The sequence below is a fragment of the Carassius auratus genome, unplaced genomic scaffold, assembly GCF_003368295.1.
Source record: "Carassius auratus strain Wakin unplaced genomic scaffold, ASM336829v1 scaf_tig00024441, whole genome shotgun sequence".
In the NCBI taxonomy this organism is placed as follows: Eukaryota; Metazoa; Chordata; class Actinopteri; order Cypriniformes; family Cyprinidae; genus Carassius; species Carassius auratus.
Window position 1 is genome coordinate 38,678 of NW_020525343.1, and position 22,497 is coordinate 61,174.

Sequence of the window (22,497 nt, forward strand, 5' to 3'; positions counted from 1 at the left end):
AGAAAAAGGTGTTGGGGGAATCACCTTTTTTTCTCTTTCATCAAACCGCAGTTTTTGTAAGTTCATGCAATTTCGTCGCATAAAATTGCAAAAATATACCGCCTATTCCATCGCATTTTTTAAGAAAACGTGCCGCAAAATCAAGGATTTTTGCCCGCAACAATCACAAAAAAAAATCTGCGTTTTTCTGGAGGGACTGAATAATAATCTGTTACGAAGCAATGTAGGGACTGTTTATGTTTTAACAATCTCGTGACAGTCCCTGTTCTGTTGTTGGATGCATAACACATACAATTGTGTTTTGATCAAAATGATTGCAATGAGCGAGCAGACAGCAACCGAGCACACGAGGCAGAGATGTGTGTGTGCATTTGTCACACTCTCCTCACTGCATTTACTTCACTGAAACACACAAACAAACCACTTTACTGCAATTAATCAAACGTCCCAAAGCTTTCAAACAATGTGACAGATGTTATGCCCAGTACATTACAGTTTTGCTTTCCTGTGCGTACACTACACTGAATCTGTTTTTAATGCCTAGACCTCTAGCAGGAAAAGACGCCAAGCAAAGAAGAGAACAAAATGAAAGTAAATAGACGAACAAGAGCAGACTCACTCTCCGGGTCCTCCGCAGTAGCAGTAGCACTGCTGATGGTTCGTACGATGCAAAGAGTCCCACTCCAGCTCCTCTGGATTATAGGGCAGTACCTGCTTCATGGCCTGCAGCGCTTTAGAAATTGGCCCTTTTTTCAGAGCTCCCCCTTTCTGCCACATAAAGAAACACACGTCAGCAACATGGCCTCCCCGATCCCCATTCATTTACATGGAAAGAGAAAAGAGTGTATACGCACGGATATGAAAGACTTACTCTCACAGCTAAAGCAAAAATGCACTTTCTGCAGAACCATGGAGAAAGGTCAGCTGAGCTCTCCACTGGGGGCAAGTGGCAGAGCTGGTGATAGCCTGAAGATGCAAGGCAAGCATGTGGAAGTACGGAGGACAAATATTACCACAAAAAAAGAAAAAGATGTGTAAATATGACCAGCAGAGCTGAAGTCGACACTAATCTTTGAGACTTCAGAGAGCCACTTCAGGCGAGTCATTACTGTAGTGCAGTCTTACCAAACCCTCCTAAATTCATCAAAGACATGCAGAATAGCTCTCTATTTGCTTTTGTAGACGCTATGGCATTTATAATGCAAATTGTACCACATTTTCCACTTCCAGTTTTTTTTAAATATATTATCACAAGTACATTTTAATCAGTTCTTTTCACAGGCAGAGGAGTTCCCCAGCCGTTGCATCATGCAAGAAGTCAAAACAACATTTATATTACTAGATTTCTACATTTTCTGAAGAAATTGCGATAGCTACAGAGGCGTAACTACCACAGACATTAAATATAATCACAAAATAAATCAGATATGGCTAACTCTGTTTGTTGGTAGCATGACAATAACAGCACTCATCATTGTCAAAATGAGTGAAAATGAGCTGATCAAATCAAAGAAAGCGGGCACTACTGTTCACAAAAGCTGAGGACAAGTTCTAACAATCAGTTGATAGAGTGCAAGATAGGAAGCAATTAGCCGGACAGTAAATATTTTGCTTTTGTAAACCATTTTAAGATAGAGATGTGAAACTTCCGACATCAATACTGTCAAACTTTGACAGAATCATGAACGTGATGAAACAAAGAAACTTCAGCATATTAGGCATAAGATTAAATGAGCAATTCACTGCTGACAAGAAGGGATTTTAATAAACGTTTTCTGTCTATGCAGTAGAAATTAGCTTTTTTTTTTTTTAATCTGTGCTACACATAAGTAGAAAAGATGCAGAAGTACGATCTGTAATCTTCAGAACAGCCCTGGAGCTGTTCATAGCATGCAGAATGACAAATTTTACGTCATTTATTATTTGCAAATAGTGCAAATGCATTACATTACAACAAAATTATTATTATTTTTTTTTTTAGTAACCTCCCAAGACATGGACATGGGTTTGGTTATTATTACAATTTTAGTTTACCAGGGTGCGGCTACATAGTTGGTAGGACATTTTGGGTGTATGCTAGGTGGTTGGCACAAACAGAATAACCATCAGCCGTCCCACCCAAACCCAAATAAAATAAGTAAAATTTATATAATTTTAAATGTTCTGTAATATATTCATTTACCACAATAAATTACTATTTTTTAACCTATTTAACAAATAAATTTAATAATTTATAATAATTATTATTATTATTATTGTTATTTAGGGGAGGGACATGCTCATTGTAGAAAGCATTCACTTTACAAAATGATTTTATTTTTACTATTATTATTCCCATCAATTAATAATATTTGGGCATTTCATTGGACACACATCTACCTGTGCAAGATGAGGACTCATTAATATATTGTTTTCCTGGAGGAGAGAAAATCTAAATCTAAATTTGTCTGTCTAACAGTCAGCTGTACATTCGGTGTACATTAGCATACACATTATCTCAAATCCTTAACCCTAAGAATGAGTAATAGTCAGAGTGATGCAATACAAGCATCACTCATTGAGTTTCTGAGTCAGTACTTCTTTAAAATGAATCACTGCTTTCTCCAAGCAAAAGCAAGCTGTTTTACTGCGATATATCAGGGTTTTATGTGCTACGTAATGAACTAGAATACAGACAGTGCCCATGTCTGTCTCAGACTCACCTATTCCGCACTTCCCACAGATAAGAATTTCATTACCAGGAACCAAAGACATGTCAGAACACACTGAGCATTTGGGTTCTTCCCCAGGGACACCAGCTGTGCGAGAGAACGAGAGAATAAAGCTTCAGTTACCTCGTCACCATGCTGTCACACACACACACACACTGACATATCAAACAAAATATCGGCTTTCTAGCTTGCTGATGATTTTTTGCTGCTTCTTCTGAAATCAAAAATCCTGGGTTTGTACGATGCATATTTCACTCAACTGCTTACCATGCTGTATGTCTTTCCAAAGCACCCAGAACTTGGAGTTGTCTTCAAACGTCACAAAGCAATTCTGTTTTGAGGTGCTCACCTATAGAGGAAATGGAATAAGGAATGTACTTTGAGCTTCTTGCACATTTTTTTCCAATGTGGTTTCATACTGCAAATGGCTAATAAAGTGAACGGAGTATGTACTGTTAAAATGCAAACATGAAACTGTAATAAACATGAATATATATTTGCCAAAATATTTTTCATGAGTGTCAAACATTCAGTCACACTTTATTTTAGGGTCCAATTCTCACTATTAACTAACCATTAACTATGACTTTTGCCTCAATTATCTTCTTATTTGCTGCTTATTAATAGTTTATAAGGTAGCTGTTAAGTTTAGGGTATTGGGTAGGATTATGGATGTCATGCATTATATGTACTTTAATAAACAGCCAATATGTTAATAATAGACAGGCAAATAAGCAACTAGTTATTAGTGTGAATTGGACCCTATACTAAAGTGTTACCGAACATTCTTTCAGGTCACGAACACCTCTTGTATGTTTCCTCATGGGACCCAGCCATACATTTTGGTCTTCTATATAGCTGGTGTTTCTTAAAGTGGACAGCCTGGGCTTTCAAAGCACAGTATAATTTTCTTTTTCAAGACAGACATGTCCCTTTTCTTAATTAAAAATATCATTTGTAAGGTACATCATGTCTTATCACCTTAAACAGGGTAAAAATATTCCAATTAAATATTTTCTTATTATTATATATTTTTTTTCCATTGTAAATTGTTAATGTAAAACATGCACATCAAAACCGTAATTTATTTCATCATCAGACCAGATTTGGAGAAATTTAGCATTATATCACTTGCTCACCAACGGATCCTCTGCAGTGAATGGGTGCCGTCAGAATGAGAGTCCAAACAGCTGATAAAAACATCACAGTAATCCTCAAGTAATCCACACGACTCCAGCTGATCAATTAATGTCTTGTGAAAAGCTGTGCGTTTATAGGAACCAAATTCATCAGTGAGGCGTTTTAACTTTAAACCACCACTTCTGGACAAAATACAAGTCCATAAACCATGCTAATGCTTCCTTCAGTGCTTCCTTCAAAAACTCCATCAAATTCACTGTTTTGGACAGTATTTGCTTGTAAATGGTGCTTGATCTGTGCATATTTCTTTCCTGACTCAAACGAGACAAGTTTTTCTCTGGAGAAAGCAATATTATTGATAGAGGTCTTTATATAGAGTTATTTTAGCCATGGTCTGAAGTTTTAATGTTTTTAGCAGATGTTTAGACCCTCATTCTGACGGCACCCATTCACTGCATAGGATCCACTGGTGAGCAAGCGATGTAATGCATCTCCAAATCTGTTCTGATGAAGAAACAAACTCATCTATATCTTGGATGGCCTGAGGGTGAGTACATTTTAAGCAAATTTTCAATTTTGGGTGAACTTTTCCTTTAATGAACTTTCCCACTATTACAACTTAATTTTAAACTTTTCATGTTGCCATGTTCCAGGAGGATATACAGTGCTGTGTGTGCAATAAAAAAAAAAATAGAGATGTTCAGTGCATTCAGTTCAGGGGTATATAAACTTGGACAGTATCATTAACTCACTCTCTGGATCTTGCCCAGGTAGTAAAGGCCGTCAGACCAGCGACACAACACGTACTGGCCCACGGTCAAGTTGGTCTCCTGTTCGCTGCAGGTTTTCTCTCTCTTGGGAAGCAGGTGCTTGGGTTCTAGAGGTTCCGACCTGACTGTCAGATATCCGTCCCGACAGGCCGATTCCAACATGCTGACAGTAGACACACCTAAACTTCCTGTTAGTAAGAACACACAAATCATGAAAAATATGTAGATTACACAAAGTTTATCACATGTGATGTTTCCCAGTGGAATTATTTGCATAATATTTCATTCAAACACACTCTTTTGGAATTTTTTTGGTGTTTTTCTATTTAAAAAAGGTTTAAATATGAAAACCTCGGTGACCACAAATCTCAATGTAAAAACTCCCACAGAAATCAAGGTAAAGATTGACATAATGATGGGTTTTGCCCACTGGTCAGTCCACTTGCATATACGAATAAACACTCCGGCAAAGCAGCAAAAATAATAAGTCTGACTATTTCTCTTCCAGTTGCTTTTTTAATCTAAATTAGCCCAAAAGGTATTTATAGATGGAAAAAGGTTTTCAGGATTTATGTGCGCAATCAATCGATAAGCATAAATGCAGAACACCATCAATCTAAAGGCATGGCTCATTTAGCATAAATAAGGCTTTAAAAACATGACAGTCTTCTAGTTCTCAGGGAAAATCATTGGAATCAAAATGGGATAGTTGCAGCTTTGTCCACTTATTTGATAGTAAAATTAGGAACATGCACTTGACTAGATAACTTTATTCTGTATAAAGTTGTATAATAATAATCTTTTAATTATTATTATTACTTAAAATTAGTTTATTTTACTTATTTAGTGAAGTCTTGTGACGTTCAAGGACTGATTACAGCATGAGCAAATAGCATTCGATTAACGGCTGTGAAGATGCAATGTGATTGGCTGGACCTACTGTAAGAACACGCCCACTTTAAAGATCGATTCAGTGTTTCAAGTCTGTATGAGATTCAAAACAGTATAGAATGAGACATCTCAAAATAAGGAGACATCATCATCAATAAGATATAATTTGTAGACTACTACGGAAGTTCTAAGCGGCCATGCATTATAATGTTTTTCCTTCTTGTTTTCTCGTTCAAATGACTTAATTTTCTCGTTATCTCTACATAACGAAAATCGTTTTCTCGTTATAACGACTTAATTTTCTCATGATCTCGACATAACCAGTCGTTTTCTCGTTATAACGACTTAATTTCTCGTTATCTCGACATAATGAAAGTTTGTTTTCTCGTTATAACGACATGATAGTTTTACTGTTGCTAAAGTAACGAACTCAACTTTGACAGGCATCTGATGGACAACCATGCAGGTGCTCTTACTGTAGCCTATATTTCAGCAAATTTTGCTTCGCCTAGGTAATAACGTCTACGTAGAATACTGTACATAAATAAAGGCTGATCAATCACTGTTGATTTTTCCAGAGACCGTACACCAAACGATTTGTTTTTGTAATTAACATGTTTAAATGGCAACACCGCCAACACTTCAGAAGGATGCAGAACTATTCTTAGATCTTTTAGAGCTTCTTGAAATAAACTCACTTTTATTTTTCCCTTAATTTGAAATAAAATTATATATAATTAGTAATTTTTAGTAGTCATTATATGCTGTGACAGATATATAATGTGCGTTACAAGCTTCTGTTTGAAAAGATCGTTCATGTCCAGTGTATGTGTGTGTGCAGGACAACATTATTGAACAAAACTGAAATAAATTAGCCTATGCACCTTAAATATACATTACATTTCTTATCAATATGGTTAACAATAAAGATTAATAATAAGGAAAAGAAGCACATCACAAATAGCCTACCATTAAATCCCGTCCTACTGTAGATAAACAAAACATTGCCTCTTATTAACTACCTAATCATATGCCTAAAAGTAGCACAAATAAAGATATAGGTGCAAACAGAATACAGTGATGTCAACCTTGGGTTTGATAAGCAGTTATTTTATGACACAGAACGTGTTGGTGAAACTCATGCATCTAGCAAGAACTTTATACACAAAATAATCATATTGATTCAAGCATTTAACATTTCTGAATTAATTAAATGTCAGTAATGAACAAGACTGCACAAATTTTAGCGATCACGAGGAAGCTCCACGTACATTAAAGTGGATAACTTTTTAGAGAAAATTAAGTCGTTATAACGAGAAAACAAGAAGGAAATTCTCAGCGTGACACGAAAAATCCCGACAGAAGACATATTGACACAAATTTCAAATGATTTTCAACGGTCGCGTCCAGTGTAGAAAGTCTTTAGCTTTCCGGTAGAGACGCTGTGTTAGGCGAAACTATATGATGCTTAAACCCTCATTCTGGAAACTCGTAATAGATTTCAGTTAAATTGAGTGATTCAATGGCTCACTTAGAATATTAAAAACATGTCGCCACCTAATGGCGTGACGAGCAATCTCAGCGAGTCAGGTCAGTGAACTGATTCAAAAGATTCAAATCACTGAGTTGAATCAATATACAAGCAATCCATACTGTGCATGAAAAAAAAATGAACTCGGTAGTATTAAATATAATCTATATATTATATATAACTTATATATATATATATATATATATATATATATATATATATATATATATATATATATATATATATATATGTGGTTTTTCTAAAAAAAATTAAAAAAAATAAATAAATAATAATTATATAAAAATATATACTTCGTATTTTATTTATCTATTAATTTGAAGAAGTTTATATGTTTACCGTTAGATGTTTTGTAGTTTTAACAACGTTGATCTTATCCATAAACCACCATGTGGTTAGGAATTACTCAGTGTGATCCAGGTAAGCAAGTATGTACTGAATGTGCGTAGAACTGCAAATATATTCGTCCAACCACAACAGTGCACATGGGGAATATTGTCTGACTCAATCTCAACCCTGATGAGGTTAAAAAAAAAACTGGGGAGCTGAGAAACGGAGCTGGTTGACTCATCGTCATGTGAAGTGAACTTATTGATCTCTGGCAGTTTTCTTCTGCTAATATGCACCATGAATCGAAACCAGGCGGCCGTGAATCACACGATTTTCAACTGTATTCTAACAATAAGAATCAAACATGCGTGCTTTTTCTCTGCATGACAGAAAATAAGACAGAAAACTATTGCATCGACTATAAAAGCATGCACTCCTGCATGAAAGTTCACTCTATAAACAAACCAACTTCTATCAATTCAAACTTCTATCAAGAGTCTATCAGTTCAGCTAACTTACTTCAATAAATAATAGCCACTGCGAATCTTAGAACGGACTCCCTCCCCATTTCAAGACATGCAACATCATCAGGGCACGCTGGAAACCTAGGCACTGGCAAAACTTCTCTCAGGGAAGTTTTCACACTAGCTGTAATCAACACATAACATGCACAAAACACACACATCACTCTGTTCTCCTTCGTATGCATGATTAAGTTCGTCAGATCAGTGCATCTGAGTTGTTACGCACTACAATGCAGCAGATTTTGAATCTGGTCACATTCAAACACATCTCTCGCTGAGATTACCGCTTTGATTTCTCTCCAATCCCGCGGGTAAAACGCGCCAAAAGTACAGCTATTCCTCCTCTGGCAGCCCGAAATCCCATTCGCGATGCGTACGAGAGCTTCTGGTGTTTTTACAGCTCAAGCGGCGCAGAAATGTAGTCAGTGAACGTCGCCATTTTTTCACCTTTTCCCGCGAATCATTTACGTTTTGCTTATGTAATTAACATAACCCGATCATCATCATCATCCGCGTACAGGAAGTACAGAAGCAGCGCTCTCGAGGAGGGGCTACAGAAGCACTGCTCCAATGACAAAATGATATTAAATGCTCTGATAGTACAACGTGACAGGGGAAAAGACTGCAGTGCAAGGCAGAAATGAAAGCCATACTTGTATATAAAGATAGAAAAATTACAGAATAAAGTTTTTAAACTTTCATATAACTATTAGATTAGATTATTCTGTTATATATGTAGGCTAGCTACTGTAGAATAATAAGTAGTCTATAGATATATAGATAGATATTAAAATTATATACAGAAGTTATAGCCTAAATATATATAGTTAGTTATTTAAATTAGATATATATTACAATTATAGTTATACTGTATAATATGTAGGAAGATGTATTTTGTTAATGTTATTCTTGGAAGTTATAAAAAGTGTAATGGTTTTGATGAGTGGATGTGAGAGATGTGTCAGAGAGAGTGAGCTGTCAGCATATATGTCTTCAGCAAAGGTTTGCTGACAGTGCACCTGCAACAATGCAGTTACATTTTTAACACATAATGGGACATACTTGCTGGCATAACAGTAATATTCTTAGATTTCTGCGAAATTTGGACATTGTGATTCAGGCAGACATCACAAGTCATAGCGGGCTGAATATATAAAAATATTTATGTCGCAGAACAAAACTAACAATATACACTGGGGGCTATGAATTCCAGATGACTAAGAGTATTTAGTTATTTGATTCAGGGTGTTGGTTTTTACATATTGTAAAAAGTTACCCTTTCAACTGTGAGAAACCACCTGTTCTTTTCTCATCTCTCATTCTGCCTGTCCTTTTCTCATCTCTCAGTTTTGATTTTAGATCATTTGATTGTGTCAGGAAGGATAAAGTTTCTCTCCAAGTATAGGCTATTACTTTCAGGACTTTTAAAAACTGCTTGCTTGCTGAACTGATTTTGGTTTTGCACACATTCCTGGAAGTGTTAACTTGAAGGTATCGTGTTGTACAATGCAAATAATTGCCACAGCTACAAAAGTTACACTTTCTATTAATAAAAAGTTATGAGCTGATTTTGCACATATAATGTGTTGGTTCGGCAACATTTCTATTGTGTATATAAAAGGAAATACAAGTTGATATGCAAAAATTGTGGTAAGCATCGGATGCTCTGTGAAAAAATTATGACTCTTCATAGTGAAAATACATTTATAAAATCATGCAAAAAATTCATGAACCCACTTGATCTTTTCATGTGCTAATCTGGATCTATGCTACAAAATCTTGACTGATTTTTCAATGCACAAAATAAATAAAATTACAATAATCAGAAAGAAGAAACAAATCCATCAATTCATTTTCACTTTAAACTGCTTCAGAGCAAAATAATTCATAACATGGATCACATGCAGGGATAAAGTCATTACCCTGTTTGTCCTCTCACATCAAAATCCACCAACATAAAACAGTTTTTGCTTGTAAACGGTGCTTGATCTGTGCAAACTTTTTCACTGGAGAAAGCAAATAATAGAGGACTTTGATGGATTTGTTTCTAATAAACATGCATATTTTTGCTTTAAAAGACGTTCATTTATGGACTGGAATCATGTGGATTACTGTGATGTTTTTATCAGCTGTTTGGACTCTCATTCTGATGGCACCCATTCACTGCAGAGCAAGTGATACAGTGTAATGCTACATGCTACTTTTTCCAAATCTGTTTTGTTGGATGTCAAAGGGGTAAGTACGTATTTAGTTGAACAGTTTCTTTAAATTAAAATATGTAAATGCAAATAATATTGATTGTTTTAAATTTTAAAGAGGTTAAATTACAAATTGCTTATCTGCAATGTTGAGACATGTATTAAGCAGATAAACTATGCTATGAGGAAACAAAAACAAGGTAGTAAACACATTTAATATTACATATAAAATATGAAAACTGTCAGAATGATTTTACAAAATCCAAAAGAGTTCATTCCATAATAAATAAAACATAAATATATCCAAAATAACACATGAAAAAAAATCTGTTTAAAACATTAAGAGCCAAGTGTCAATCTAAAAATATTACTTTACTCATGTACCCAAAGATCCAAAATGCAACCGAGACAAAACTCTTCAATTTTTCAGTTCATAAATATTTCCGGGTTTGTTTCTTTGCACTCCATATTCATTTTGTCCAGATCCAGAATTGTTATGCTTAACAGCCAGGCCTTCATGGTTCAAGAGGAGGTGTCTACCACGCACTTGATATAGATGGTGTCATCCTTGCAGTAGGCATGCTTAGGCGACCTCAATTTCCCCAGAGGGAAGAAAAGGGGGCACCCGCTGGCCACATTCATCTCTGAAATGGGCCGGTGGAAAGATACAGAGGAGAGGTCGGGACGGAAAGCGTCGATGACGTGCTCCCTCTGGTTCTGATCTATGAGAAAGAACGTGACCTGCCAGATACATGCAGGAGATGTCAGTGGAAGGTCATGGAAAATGCTGATGACACATTATTGAGGAACCAAAGCTGGGTCATTACAACTGAAGCCACTTTTAAAGGGGTCATATCATACATTTATTAATTCTTTATCCTGAGGAGCACTTAGTACGTTTTTTGCAACATACAGCTGTAATTTTGTTTTTTATGACCATTTTACACTCTCTAACACTTTGAATGTGTTGTTAAGTAATTCTACATGCTTTCTTCAATGTGAAATTTTGAGTTTCTAATGTTTTTAAAGCTGCGGTAGGGAACTTTTGACGCTCTAGCGGTTAATAAACAGAACTGCTTGCGTCTTGCGGAAGAACATCGTAGCCGGAACTACTTCTCTCTGTTTATGTCTATGAAGAATCACAAGGGTACTGGGTTACTCCGCCGCGGTATCCCCGAAGCAATCTAAAATAGTCCGAATATAAACACTTATTATAGGTGTACCCTAGTGATTCAGGACAAGCTAAAAACGCGGTTTTGGAAAATGGATTAATGGTGTACTCTCTTATTATATACATTTTTCTACATTGTGAACACAAACAAAGTTACGGACCACAGCTCTGATTGGTTGTTTCTTACCGGGAGCGGTCTGTTACTGCAAATGGCAATAGGACCACTGGGAGGAGCCAGAGGAGCTTGATTTTTTTCACAGATTATCTGTCTCATATTCTACTGTCAGGACATAATGACAGGTTTAACAAATATGTAAAAAATATATATTTACAAAAGTTACCTACTGCAGCTTTAAAATACCTTAACCTTCAATAGCAGAATCATTAAGCAATCTACACTACTTTGTGCCAATCAAACATTATTTCTGATAACTGTATTTTTATTTATCACTGAAAAGTCAAAACTCTATTATTTTTTTTGTCTCAAAACGTATTAAAATCTATAAACCAGACATTTGTTTTTCTTTAATCTATAAACCTGGACCTTTCTGCTTTTTAAATTTTTTTTTGTTATTATTGTACTAAACACATGAGATGGTAATGCACTTCAGTGTTCCCTTCTGAGGGCTCACATCAAGTGTTAGGAACTCTTGACTAGAACATCATGATGCTCATTTTACATTGATAATCACTGCAAGACAGAAGCAGGAAGTTTTTGAAAAAAAAATTCGAAAGTAGAACAAAATTCCTAGCTATTGCAAGTTAATGCCGCCATCCAATTGAATTTGTATTCATTCTTGTAAACACTAATAATTCAAATAATTTAATCAAATTGTCTTGCAGGACTGGGAAGGACATTTTGTGTTTATCATTTACGTTTGAGTTCAACATCTAAAGTATAATTTCATTATACATCAAAGCCTTTTTTTTATTTCAAAAGATCAAAGAATTTGGTTCCTTGTAATGACTCCTTTAATGTATGAATTCAGCATGTAAGTGTCATGAGCTAAGAGAGAACACAAATGTGCATAATAATGATTGATCGGTTCACTGATTGACAGCTTGATTTTAGTGTTTTACCTTATATCTGAATGGCCATGAGAGAATGGGGTCATATTCTCCTTTCATTATAACAAAGAAAAGAGAGATGTGCGTTCCCTTTCCAACCCCATCTCCGTTCAAGTAGAGCCGCATACACACTTTAAATCCATACCTGGCAGTGTAGAAAGCTGAAAAACACAATGCATTGTGGTTTTTATGTGAAGCTTGATGTGCTTTAGTTAAAACCCTTAAAAATAGCATCAGATAACCAGGGAGCTTCTTTCATCTCGAAAATCAAATGCATGGTTTCCTTTTGCTGACTGCTGTATTGGAACAACAGTTATTCTGATATCCTGTTCTAAAATGATGTGAAAGAAATTACCTTCAGTTGTTCTCTTTCAGTCTTTCTCTTTCTCGGTCTTGCTGTCTATTATGGTTGTGTTCACGCAGACACATGACTACTGGGCAAACAATTCCATTTCAGTCTTTGTAACAGCTGCACATTTGCTTTTTTCATTTTCCCTTTCGCTGGTACCAACTCATTTTTTTAGAACTGGTCTTATGAATGAGCATCGATTGTACTTCAATATACGACAACAACTAACATTCATTCCCCACAGCTCTCCTGATGAGTTTAGTCCAATGCATTAAAGTATTCAGTGCTGGCAAAATTGTTTTTGCTTCCGCACAAAAGTGAGAAGTGATTGGCAATAATATATTGATTACGTCAACTGAAACTGCAAATGGGACAAGCTTAGAAAAATAAGGCTCATTTTGACTAAGATTCACAGATCATATGGACAACATTTAGTCACCACCTACCTTCATTACATGTAACACAACTAATAGCCCTAAACAAATGATTCCTTTAAGCCAGTTCTTTTTATTGAACCAAAAACACACAGAGAGACCAAGTCCTATGAGCCAGTTCTTTTAATGAATAATAATAATAATAATAATAACAATAAGTTTAATTTATATAGCGCCTTTCCCGAGCCCACATGGCTACTGCTCTTATAACAGCTAGTTTTTAACAGTCCTTTTGTCTTTGGGACATTATATTTCTGACAGATTTCTGCTCGTTCTAAATCAGATAAAGATAAAGTAGCATAGTAAAGATTACATTTACATGAATGCATTAGTAAAAGAGTGAAAACGAAGCTGCTGAACGAACGTGACACACAGCTCGAAAGCAGCGGAGCTTTTAGAATGCTACAGTCGACCGCTTCTGCTCCTCCTGGTCATGCTTATAAGGGGGGGGGGGGGGAGCAGCGCTGTTTTATCATACAAGATATGTTTGAAAGGTCTGTTATAATGCTACTCTGTGCGATCTTAACCAGTCTATTAAAATGCACAACATATTAAAGCCTCTTTGGTGTTTCCAAACAAAACGGAAATCGAGGGGATATGACATCATTGGCAGGCGACAAAATGACACTATGGACACGGTCCATGTCACTAGTAAAAATTATAGAATAAACATTCTTCGAAACATTCAGGATAATTTAAGTCAGCAAAATACATTACACTTCTAATGGTTTTTAGATATTTTAATAAATATTGCACATATTTTGCCTTTAACTTAACTGTACAATAATCTATTTAAAACATACATTCTCTCGTTCAATTTTGAGTGTCCAGGTGGTATAATCACATTCTGGAGCGCTTTCGGAGAATGCATTTATTTGAAATTTTAACTGTTTTGAAACTGAGCTTAAATGAGGACTTGTAAATATTTATTTTTTTGTTGCACCTTCTATAGGACCAGCAACTAGTCAGCATCAAGTTCAAAGAGTAATGGTAGAGCATTAAAGTCAACCAGTCTATGCAACCTCTAGTGTGTGTATGTACAGTATATATATATATATATATATATAGATAGATAGATAGATAGATAGATAGATAGATAGATAGATAGATAGATAGATAAATAGATAGATAGATAGATAGATAGATAGATAGATAGATAGATAGAATGTTATCAATCTAGAATCTATCAATCTTATTTTTGTAGCACACCAAATCTATAAATGTCAAAAACATAAAAGGAAAATAAAGAAATATTCTATCTTGGTATATATATATATATATATATATATATATATATATATATATATATATATATATTACTCTGCCATAATTTAGGTCTAGAATGGCATGAAGGTAAATGATGACAGAATGTTTTTTTTTTTTTTTTTAGATGTTTTCCACTTTTTAGATGATTCTCCCTTTCAGAACAGTACAGGAGAGATATCTGCTTTGGTACCTGGCGAGTACTGACTGATCTGTTGGCCACTGGCAGCCTCTCTCAGACTCTGGCTGACATCACACAACCGCCAGAGAAAGGTGCCATCATATGAGACGGCCTGCTGGGCGCTGATACACTGCTGCAATGAAGTGATGTGAATGTCTTTCCTGACCAGTCTCTGCTGCTGTTCCGCTACCTAGAATGTGATGGAAAAACATTATAACGGATGAACCACCCAAAGGTATGATTGGCTCACTGCAAAAGCGCAATACTAATGTATCATAATGGACCTTCAGAGCTGGTTAATGCCGGCAGCATTGTGTGAGACACTTCGAAATACAGAAAAACAAGGAGATGATTAGACACATCCTTTTTTTTTTTTAAACAGCACTTGGAGAATTGTCACTCAAATCTATTTTCTACCACTCATTCCCTTCTCATCCTTACTTCAACCTTTCTCTTCATTTTCAGCATTTCAGGAACGTCATCTCAGCTCCCACATGTTAAATAACCCCTCCAGGTCGAGCGTCAGAACACAGCCGTAATTATTTGTTAGCACCTCCCAGTGTTAAAATGAGCACAGGGACAAATAAATTAGCATTTCAGATCTCCCCAAAAGAACACCTTTGTTAGTTTTATGTGCGTCCTTATTTAAAGCATGAATTATGCAACCCAACGGCTGCAAATAAAAACACATCTCAGGTAACAAATGTTCTGCAGAGATTTCTATATAGCATTTCAGCTCTTTTGCAACACAAACACTTTAATTAGCTCCAACCATATTGCAGATTCACAGCGTGAGATCAATGCCTAGTTAACTGCAGGACACATCAAAGTAATGAAATCTGTTGTTGCTATTTACACACGGTGGAAAACAAGTGCTTTGTTTTTGATAATCTAGGATGGAAATAGTGTGATATCAGGCTTGTGCACCGTTCAGAACGGCATTTAATTCCTGACATTTGAAATGAGGCAGCAGGATGCACAATTCCAATGTGAATATTTTTATTTAGATAGAATTAAAATAAAAAATAAAAAAATTGTATAAATACTGTTAAGTGTCATTTTTAATAATACTTGTCATCTTTAGTAGGAATTAGCCATAACCTTATCATACAACATGCAAGGTATTTCAAGAAACATTAGATTAAATTAATTATTAAAGACCACAATTTAATACATTTACCTTTTACTATATTTCATTATCAGTTCATTCACATTTTGAATACAGATCATTTGCATGTGAGCATCAGTGTGGCAGCACCACTGCTATGTAATTTCATTATCCTTTCAGTCTCTAAAAGTTCCCTTGGTATTGAAAATCTGCTTTTTTCTAAAAAAATAAAAACTCATAATAATGCCATTTTAAAACTGACCACTGTTTACAAGACCATTTCATTACATTTGAAGTTGAAATTCCCATACCATTAGTGTCATGAAACAGACTTTTTACCTTGGTTTCCAAGTGCTGAATGAGCTGCTGATTGTTGTAATGGTCCCTCTCCAGCGCGACCACACTGATCTGTGTCTTTTCCACCTCTCGGTTCAAAGCTGAGATGATGTTCTCCATGACCTGCACCCTCTGCTGTAGAACATCCAGTTGCTGGCCTACAGCAAGTTCAGCCTGATCGTCATGAAGACTGAGGGCCTTATCACTCACTCCTGGGTCTCCTCTGTCGGTCTCAGTCTCACCCTCACTCTGAGAAGCACCACACTGTCCAGGCTGAAGAAGATCAGAATTCAGGGTACGCTGAAGAGCCCTGGTCACATCCAAGAGAAGCTGTAGATGGCCAACATGGCTGCAGGATTCATGATCTTTTAATTTGTCTGTATTGCCCTGAAATAAAATGTTGCAGCAAAACTGTATCATTCAGTCATAAAATACTACTTCCCCCACTACAACAACAAGATTTACTTAAGAAGTACAATTGTAATAAGAATATATTTATTTATTTGGTTACACCAATGAACAATTTTGTTTGTTTATTTTAAAGCAAAAATCTAACAAAATTCATAAAAAGTATAATTATTATAATAAAGTCTAATACAGGGGTTTTCAAACTTTTTTATTTCTATTAATTTGTAAAAAAAAAAAAAAAAAATCCCTTTAAAGGGACAATAAGTAACTTTTTAGGTATTTTATTATCTAAAATCAATATTTTTATTCATAAATATGCCCTCAATGGTGTACAAATACCTATGCCAATGTTTAAACTAATCCTTGTAAATGAAGAATTTATTATCTTTATATACATGGGACGGGTAGGTCGACGGAGGCTTCCATGTAGTTCCGCCATCTTGCAAAACTATAATAGCAGAGAGGGACAAAAAGTACTAAGCCAACGCGTTTCCACAACGCGTTTTCGGTCAGAGCCAGAAACGCAGGTGCAGAGCAGTGAGAGGCGCTTGAAACTGCACCGGCAAGTTTAAAAGTCTGGATTGCATTCTTATTATGGACCATACATATGCCGCGCCACAGGAGAAGAAAACATCGTCGCCAAAACAGTCAAAAATAGAACGTAAAAGGAAACGTGACCGTAGATTACAGAAAACAAGAGTTAATGTCGGGGAAGACTTTTCTAGGTGGAAAGAGCTAATGCTTGATAAAGATTTCAAAAGAGACGCTGAAGTGGCCAGTTTTCTTCTCGACAGGTAAGTCAGTGTTACAATCTATATTACAATATTTTTTTTATATCTAACAATGCATATAATTCAGAAAATATAACGAATAAATTAGACATAACTACTAATTACAATATTTCATGTTTTCCACAGTCAGTAATTCATACTGTAACATTCGTTTGTTAGTTGTCATGTTGCAGTTTGTTTGAAATAACACACCTGTTCACCTGAAGGAAAACTCGACGAAGTGCTATTAGAATACATCCTGTCAAAGCTTTTTGGTACATATCGCCTACCGTAGATGCAACGCGCATTTGAAAAAGCGAGGCGCTGGAGAGCAAAATTAGTTTGAATGCAAAATACAATTTCACCACTAGATGGGAGTAATTCCTACTCAGTGTCCCTTTAAATTTAGAACATATCCTTTTTCTGCAAAATATTAGTTTTCTCTAGCTAATATTAGAATATTAGAGCTCAATTTAAAAGTATTTGCACATTAAATATTGTTTCAAACAGGCATACAACCCAAATGAACATTTAGAAAAGTTTTTTTTTTTTTAAATGAAACTATATAATACATCATGATTATCATACAAACACTGGTGCTGTTGTTAAAAGACCAACCTTAAAAAGACAACCAACTTCTGAAAAAATGCATGGCTCTTTCTTTTTTGAGCTGCCTGGGTGATTATTCTACAAAGGAAACACACTTTAGAATTGTTCTTGTTTGTACATCCACTTTCAAGGTAATACACCAAAACCAGGTCTTCTACCTTTTGCCGTTTATCAGTCTTTGTCGTCTTCTTGTCGGGGCATACATGCTTCTGTAAAAAAAAAAAAAAAAAAAAAATTAACAAATGTCACTTTCCCTAACCACACTGATGAAAGGTTTGCTTCAATAATTTTGTGCTGCAAACTTTTCAAAACATCTCATTCGGATGTTTTAATCTTAATTTGAAGCGAGAAACACATTGCGTTTGAAGATATCTCGACTAATGTGTTGTGTTTGAAGTTTGAAGTTTAAATTCATTGGATTTCTGCCTTTTTTTTTTTTTTTTATTCCTATAATCCATGTCCCGGAGTGTAGGTCCCGATGGGTGAAATGGAAAAGAAAGTAATATGGGACAGCAGTAAACACTGGAGACTCCATCTGTGGCTTAAAACCGAGCCATGGGGCTTCAAGCAAGGGCACGCTGACCCAGAACCACTCTAGCATCAACGAAAGAGGCCGAATATCTTGGACTTATAGGCCATTTCACACAATATCACCCATGTATCATTCATGTATATATGATTCAATAATGCTCGAATATATTGCTGTTTGTACATTGAGACATATTCTATAACTGTTTTCCAGTAAAACATCCAAACATACTTTCCCTGAGAAGCAAAGTATGTTTATGTCTTCTTTTCATGGAAATGATCTTGAATTAGGGCTATTTTTATATATAGGTATATTTTTCAATACAGAAATACTGATTAGGAAAATAATTTTTTGTAGCATAGACAATCTCTAAAGTGTCATTTTCTAACCTTACCTGGAGTTCTTTTGGTGTCAGGACACCTGCACAAGAGGGACACGAGGTCTTGTTGTTGGGACAACCACTGTCCAGATGTGTAGCCAGTGACTTCCTCTGCACCATGATGCCACAGCCAATGTTGCAAGGGATCAGGGCATATTCACACTGACTCTGGTGGTCCTGTTGAATGAGCAATTGAACAGTAAATCTAAATATTTACCGTATTTTCCGGACTATAAGTCACATTTTTTTTCATAGTTTGGCTGGTCCTGCGACTTATAGTCATGTGCGACTTATTTATCAAAATTTATTTGACATGAACCAAGAGAAATGAACTAAGAGAAAGGAAGCAAGAGAAAACATTACCGTCTACAGCCGCGAGAGGGCGCTCTATGCTCCTCTATACTCCTGTAGTCTACACTGAGCAGCATAGAGCGCCCTCTCGCGGCTGGAGACGGTAATGTTTTCTCTTGGTTCTTGGTTCTAAATAAATGCGACTTATAGTCCAGTGCGACTTATATACTGTATGTTTTTTTCCTCATCATGACGTATTTTTTAACAGATGCGATTTATACACAGGTGCGACTTATATTCAGAAAAATACGGTATGCTTTTTTTTCTGTTGAAAACAAAACGATTTTTGTCATCCAAGAATCTTCATGCAGTTCTTTTGCTTACAGGGACAATTCATAATGATTATGCAAAAATGTTTATAAAAAAAAAGGGGGGAAATAGAAAAACACCATGCCAGTTCAGTTCCTCACATTTATTTAATTGTTTGTCTTATTAGGTTATCGTTAAACTTATTATGTGATTTGTAAACTTTAGTAATGGTGTTTAGAGCTTGGTGGTCATTATAATCTGTCATTGTATGAAAATAAAAAGCTGTATAAAGATTCTACAATACATCTGATTTCTAGAGCCAAGAAATAAATAAAATAACCGCATTAAGTTCTGAAACAACATGAGGGTGAGTAAATTACATTTAAATAAAAAAAATTAAATACAAATGACATAATGCTATACTTTATTTCTATACACTTAACCTCTAAAACTTATTATACTTTTGATCATATAGTTTATATTGAAAAAAATATCTAAAGTCCAAGATACAAGTTTCTATTCTAACAGTGAGCTTCGACTCTCTTGAGTACAGAAAGAAGGTTAAAACACAAAAGACTTCCATTAGGCAGCCATGAGGGTCAAAGCCATAGAAGATTTTACTTGACAAAACACTGACCTCTAAAAGTTGTACAAAAGGCTTTTCAAATCCATAAGTAGGAGTTTGTTACTGCTCTATCAGTTTGATTCACTACACTGGACAGCATCTGCACTACAGCTCCATGATTAATGCCTTAATGGCTGGTACATGTTATGAAATGACCACAAAGCCACCATGCAAGGATTCCCGTAAAATAGCATCTTGTGGTTGTAACCGAGTAGGACTGCCTGCCATGAAATGCAGCTCTTTTTTAATGAGTTCCTGTGATTTAACAATGTGACAACAGAAAAGCCACGGTTGCTAATGTGATCGATACAAGCCCCATAATCCACATCGATTTTGACTGAAATTTGAGAGCATTACAGTGTTCTCAATAGCTTTATAGGTTTTATATGAATGTGTAGCAGCCCGTGAACAGCCCTGATCTCTGGACTTACATATATTAGCTCAATGTTCTAATCTAAACTACAGCAGAAAGCGTTTAGACTTTATCTGATGGCTCGTGAAGTGGCTCACATCCATAACCTGTGAAGCTCAAAAAAGAATTTCCCATGCTATAAATAAATACATAATTTAGAAGAAAATCTCACAAATTGACAAAGGTCTTGCTCATTCATCTGATTAAATAGTGTTAACATTTCAGATCCATTCAACTAACTTACGACATCACTGATAGAGAATAAGAGTACTATACTACATTTCATTATGGTAAATAGCTGAATTTCTATAGAAAAGTACCTCAAAGTTCTTCAGGGTGCTTCTCCAGGGGCAGCCTTGGTTGGCACAGTGAACTTTCAGATCCAAAATTTCCTTATTAATAGCCGCATCATTGAAGAACTGTGGTTTAAACAAGAGGGGAGATAGTGATAACTTTCCAAACATGAGTCACAATGAATCCACTGTCAGAATCAGACCTTTGACAGACCTTTATAAGAAACGTGAATGTGAAGATGCCTCTGTCAACATCACATATTTTATCCACTAACAGACAGACAGACAAGAGAGTTTTCATTACTTGGTCAAAAGTCAGTACACTGGTGTCATTCTCTACACTGGGGTCCTCTTCTTTACATTTTGTGCACACAAGGTCCTTGTTGTTTCTGTATGAAATAGTGAAATAAAAGCATTCATTCATAATATTTTATTATAAACTAGCAAAAGTATATATGTATATATATATATCAGCATCTCTTTATCTTTTTTTATAATTAGTATTTAGTTAGCTATTCATTGCACAGTGATTATATGCCACACAAATGATAATAACAATTACTCCCAAATCGGCTGCTCTACTTGAACGGTTCTCTTACCTGACCAGCCAGTTAACGCACGCGAGGCAGTAGCGGTGACCGCACACCGTTTGACGTGCTTTATTCAAGACATTATTACAGTTGCTGCACAAGTACTTCTCCTTCGGGACCTCATCGCAGATGCTCTGAGGGAAACCCGACGGGTACTCGTTCTCACCCGGTGTGGACGAAGCCCCGTTTAACGACGGGTGTGAAACAGCTGATGCCGAAGCCATTGAGGTTTTAGATGAACTGTCTGACCAAACACAGTACGTTATGATGACATATTGATATGCTTATTACTTTTTGCGTGATATACCCACGGTATAAAACCACCACGGGGTTCCCCGGAAATATTTTGCGCTGTTTTTCCGCCCACTTATCACAGATTTTGATAGTTAGCCTATAATTGGAAAAAGCTTACGAAATAATAAGAGACAGACAAAAGTGGTTAAGTCATTGTTAAATGATATGTGAACGTGACAGAAGCGCGTTGTGGCTGTGTCTTCAGACCTAGTAGTGTACTAAAAGAAAAAGCAGAAGTGCTGTCTAGGGAAGCGGTTGACTATCTTGACCCCGCCTACATAGCGTCCACGTATATGTTCAAAAGAAGTGACCTTCAGGTTTTTATTAGACTGAACTGTTTTTCACCGTTATGGCGTCGAGAATCTAAAACAACCATATTCGACGCTGCAGCCAAAGGCTGACTCGACAAGATAGAATATTTATGTTAACAAATATTTGCAATGAATCAGTTTCACTAAATGTGTAAAATCTGTCGGATTCGTCATGAGCCGAGAACCAATCAATGAATCTGATTTCCCGTAACTTCAACAGTGCCATTAAGGAGCGCGCCAACGATGCCCAAAGTGTTGTCTAGGTAGGAAGCACACTAGGTGTTGAGCCACAGCCTCGTAGTCTCTCTCTCTCTCTCTCTCTCTCTCTCTGTCTCTCTCTCTCTTTTTCTCAGAATTTGGCCGTCATATCCGTAACACGGAAAGTCCCAGTTTGAAAAACTACCTGTGGTTCCAGTGTGGTGGACACGTTACGCGACTGTTTGTATTTTTCTTGCTCACCAGTCTCTGTTAATAATAAAAGTGGCGTGTCTGACACGTCATAAATTACAGAGCCATAAAGAGAGAGAGAGAGAGAAAAAAAAATGTATTATGCTATTACTTTAAAGTGTCAGTTCCTTAGATATTTAAATACTCTTCATCCTGTTTTCCTATTTTGATTATCATGCTTGACCTTAGTATTTTTTCGTGTTCTGT

At 35.9% G+C, this 22,497-nt stretch overlaps 1 protein-coding gene across 2 annotated transcripts in view; it reads right to left on the minus strand.

Annotated features, from left to right (window-relative positions):
- Window positions 1–22,497, minus strand: part of LOC113078159 (PHD finger protein 19-like) — a 40,862-nt gene extending 18,365 nt beyond the window's left edge. Inside the window, exons 1-13 of one of the 2 annotated variants that reach the window (XM_026250475.1) lie at window positions 21,248–22,497; window positions 20,953–21,037; window positions 20,676–20,774; window positions 18,734–18,895; window positions 17,969–18,019; window positions 17,820–17,888; window positions 16,027–16,410; window positions 14,592–14,769; window positions 4,604–4,809; window positions 2,979–3,060; window positions 2,703–2,798; window positions 872–966; window positions 620–768 (exon numbers count right to left, since the gene is read on the minus strand). In XM_026250475.1, coding sequence (XP_026106260.1) covers window positions 620–768; window positions 872–966; window positions 2,703–2,798; window positions 2,979–3,060; window positions 4,604–4,809; window positions 14,592–14,769; window positions 16,027–16,410; window positions 17,820–17,888; window positions 17,969–18,019; window positions 18,734–18,895; window positions 20,676–20,774; window positions 20,953–21,037; window positions 21,248–21,462 — 1,871 coding nt within the window. In that variant the 5' untranslated portion in view covers window positions 21,463–22,497. The remainder of the gene's footprint in view (window positions 1–619; window positions 769–871; window positions 967–2,702; window positions 2,799–2,978; window positions 3,061–4,603; window positions 4,810–14,591; window positions 14,770–16,026; window positions 16,411–17,819; window positions 17,889–17,968; window positions 18,020–18,733; window positions 18,896–20,675; window positions 20,775–20,952; window positions 21,038–21,247) is intronic. The other variant, XM_026250474.1, reaches the window with a different exon arrangement.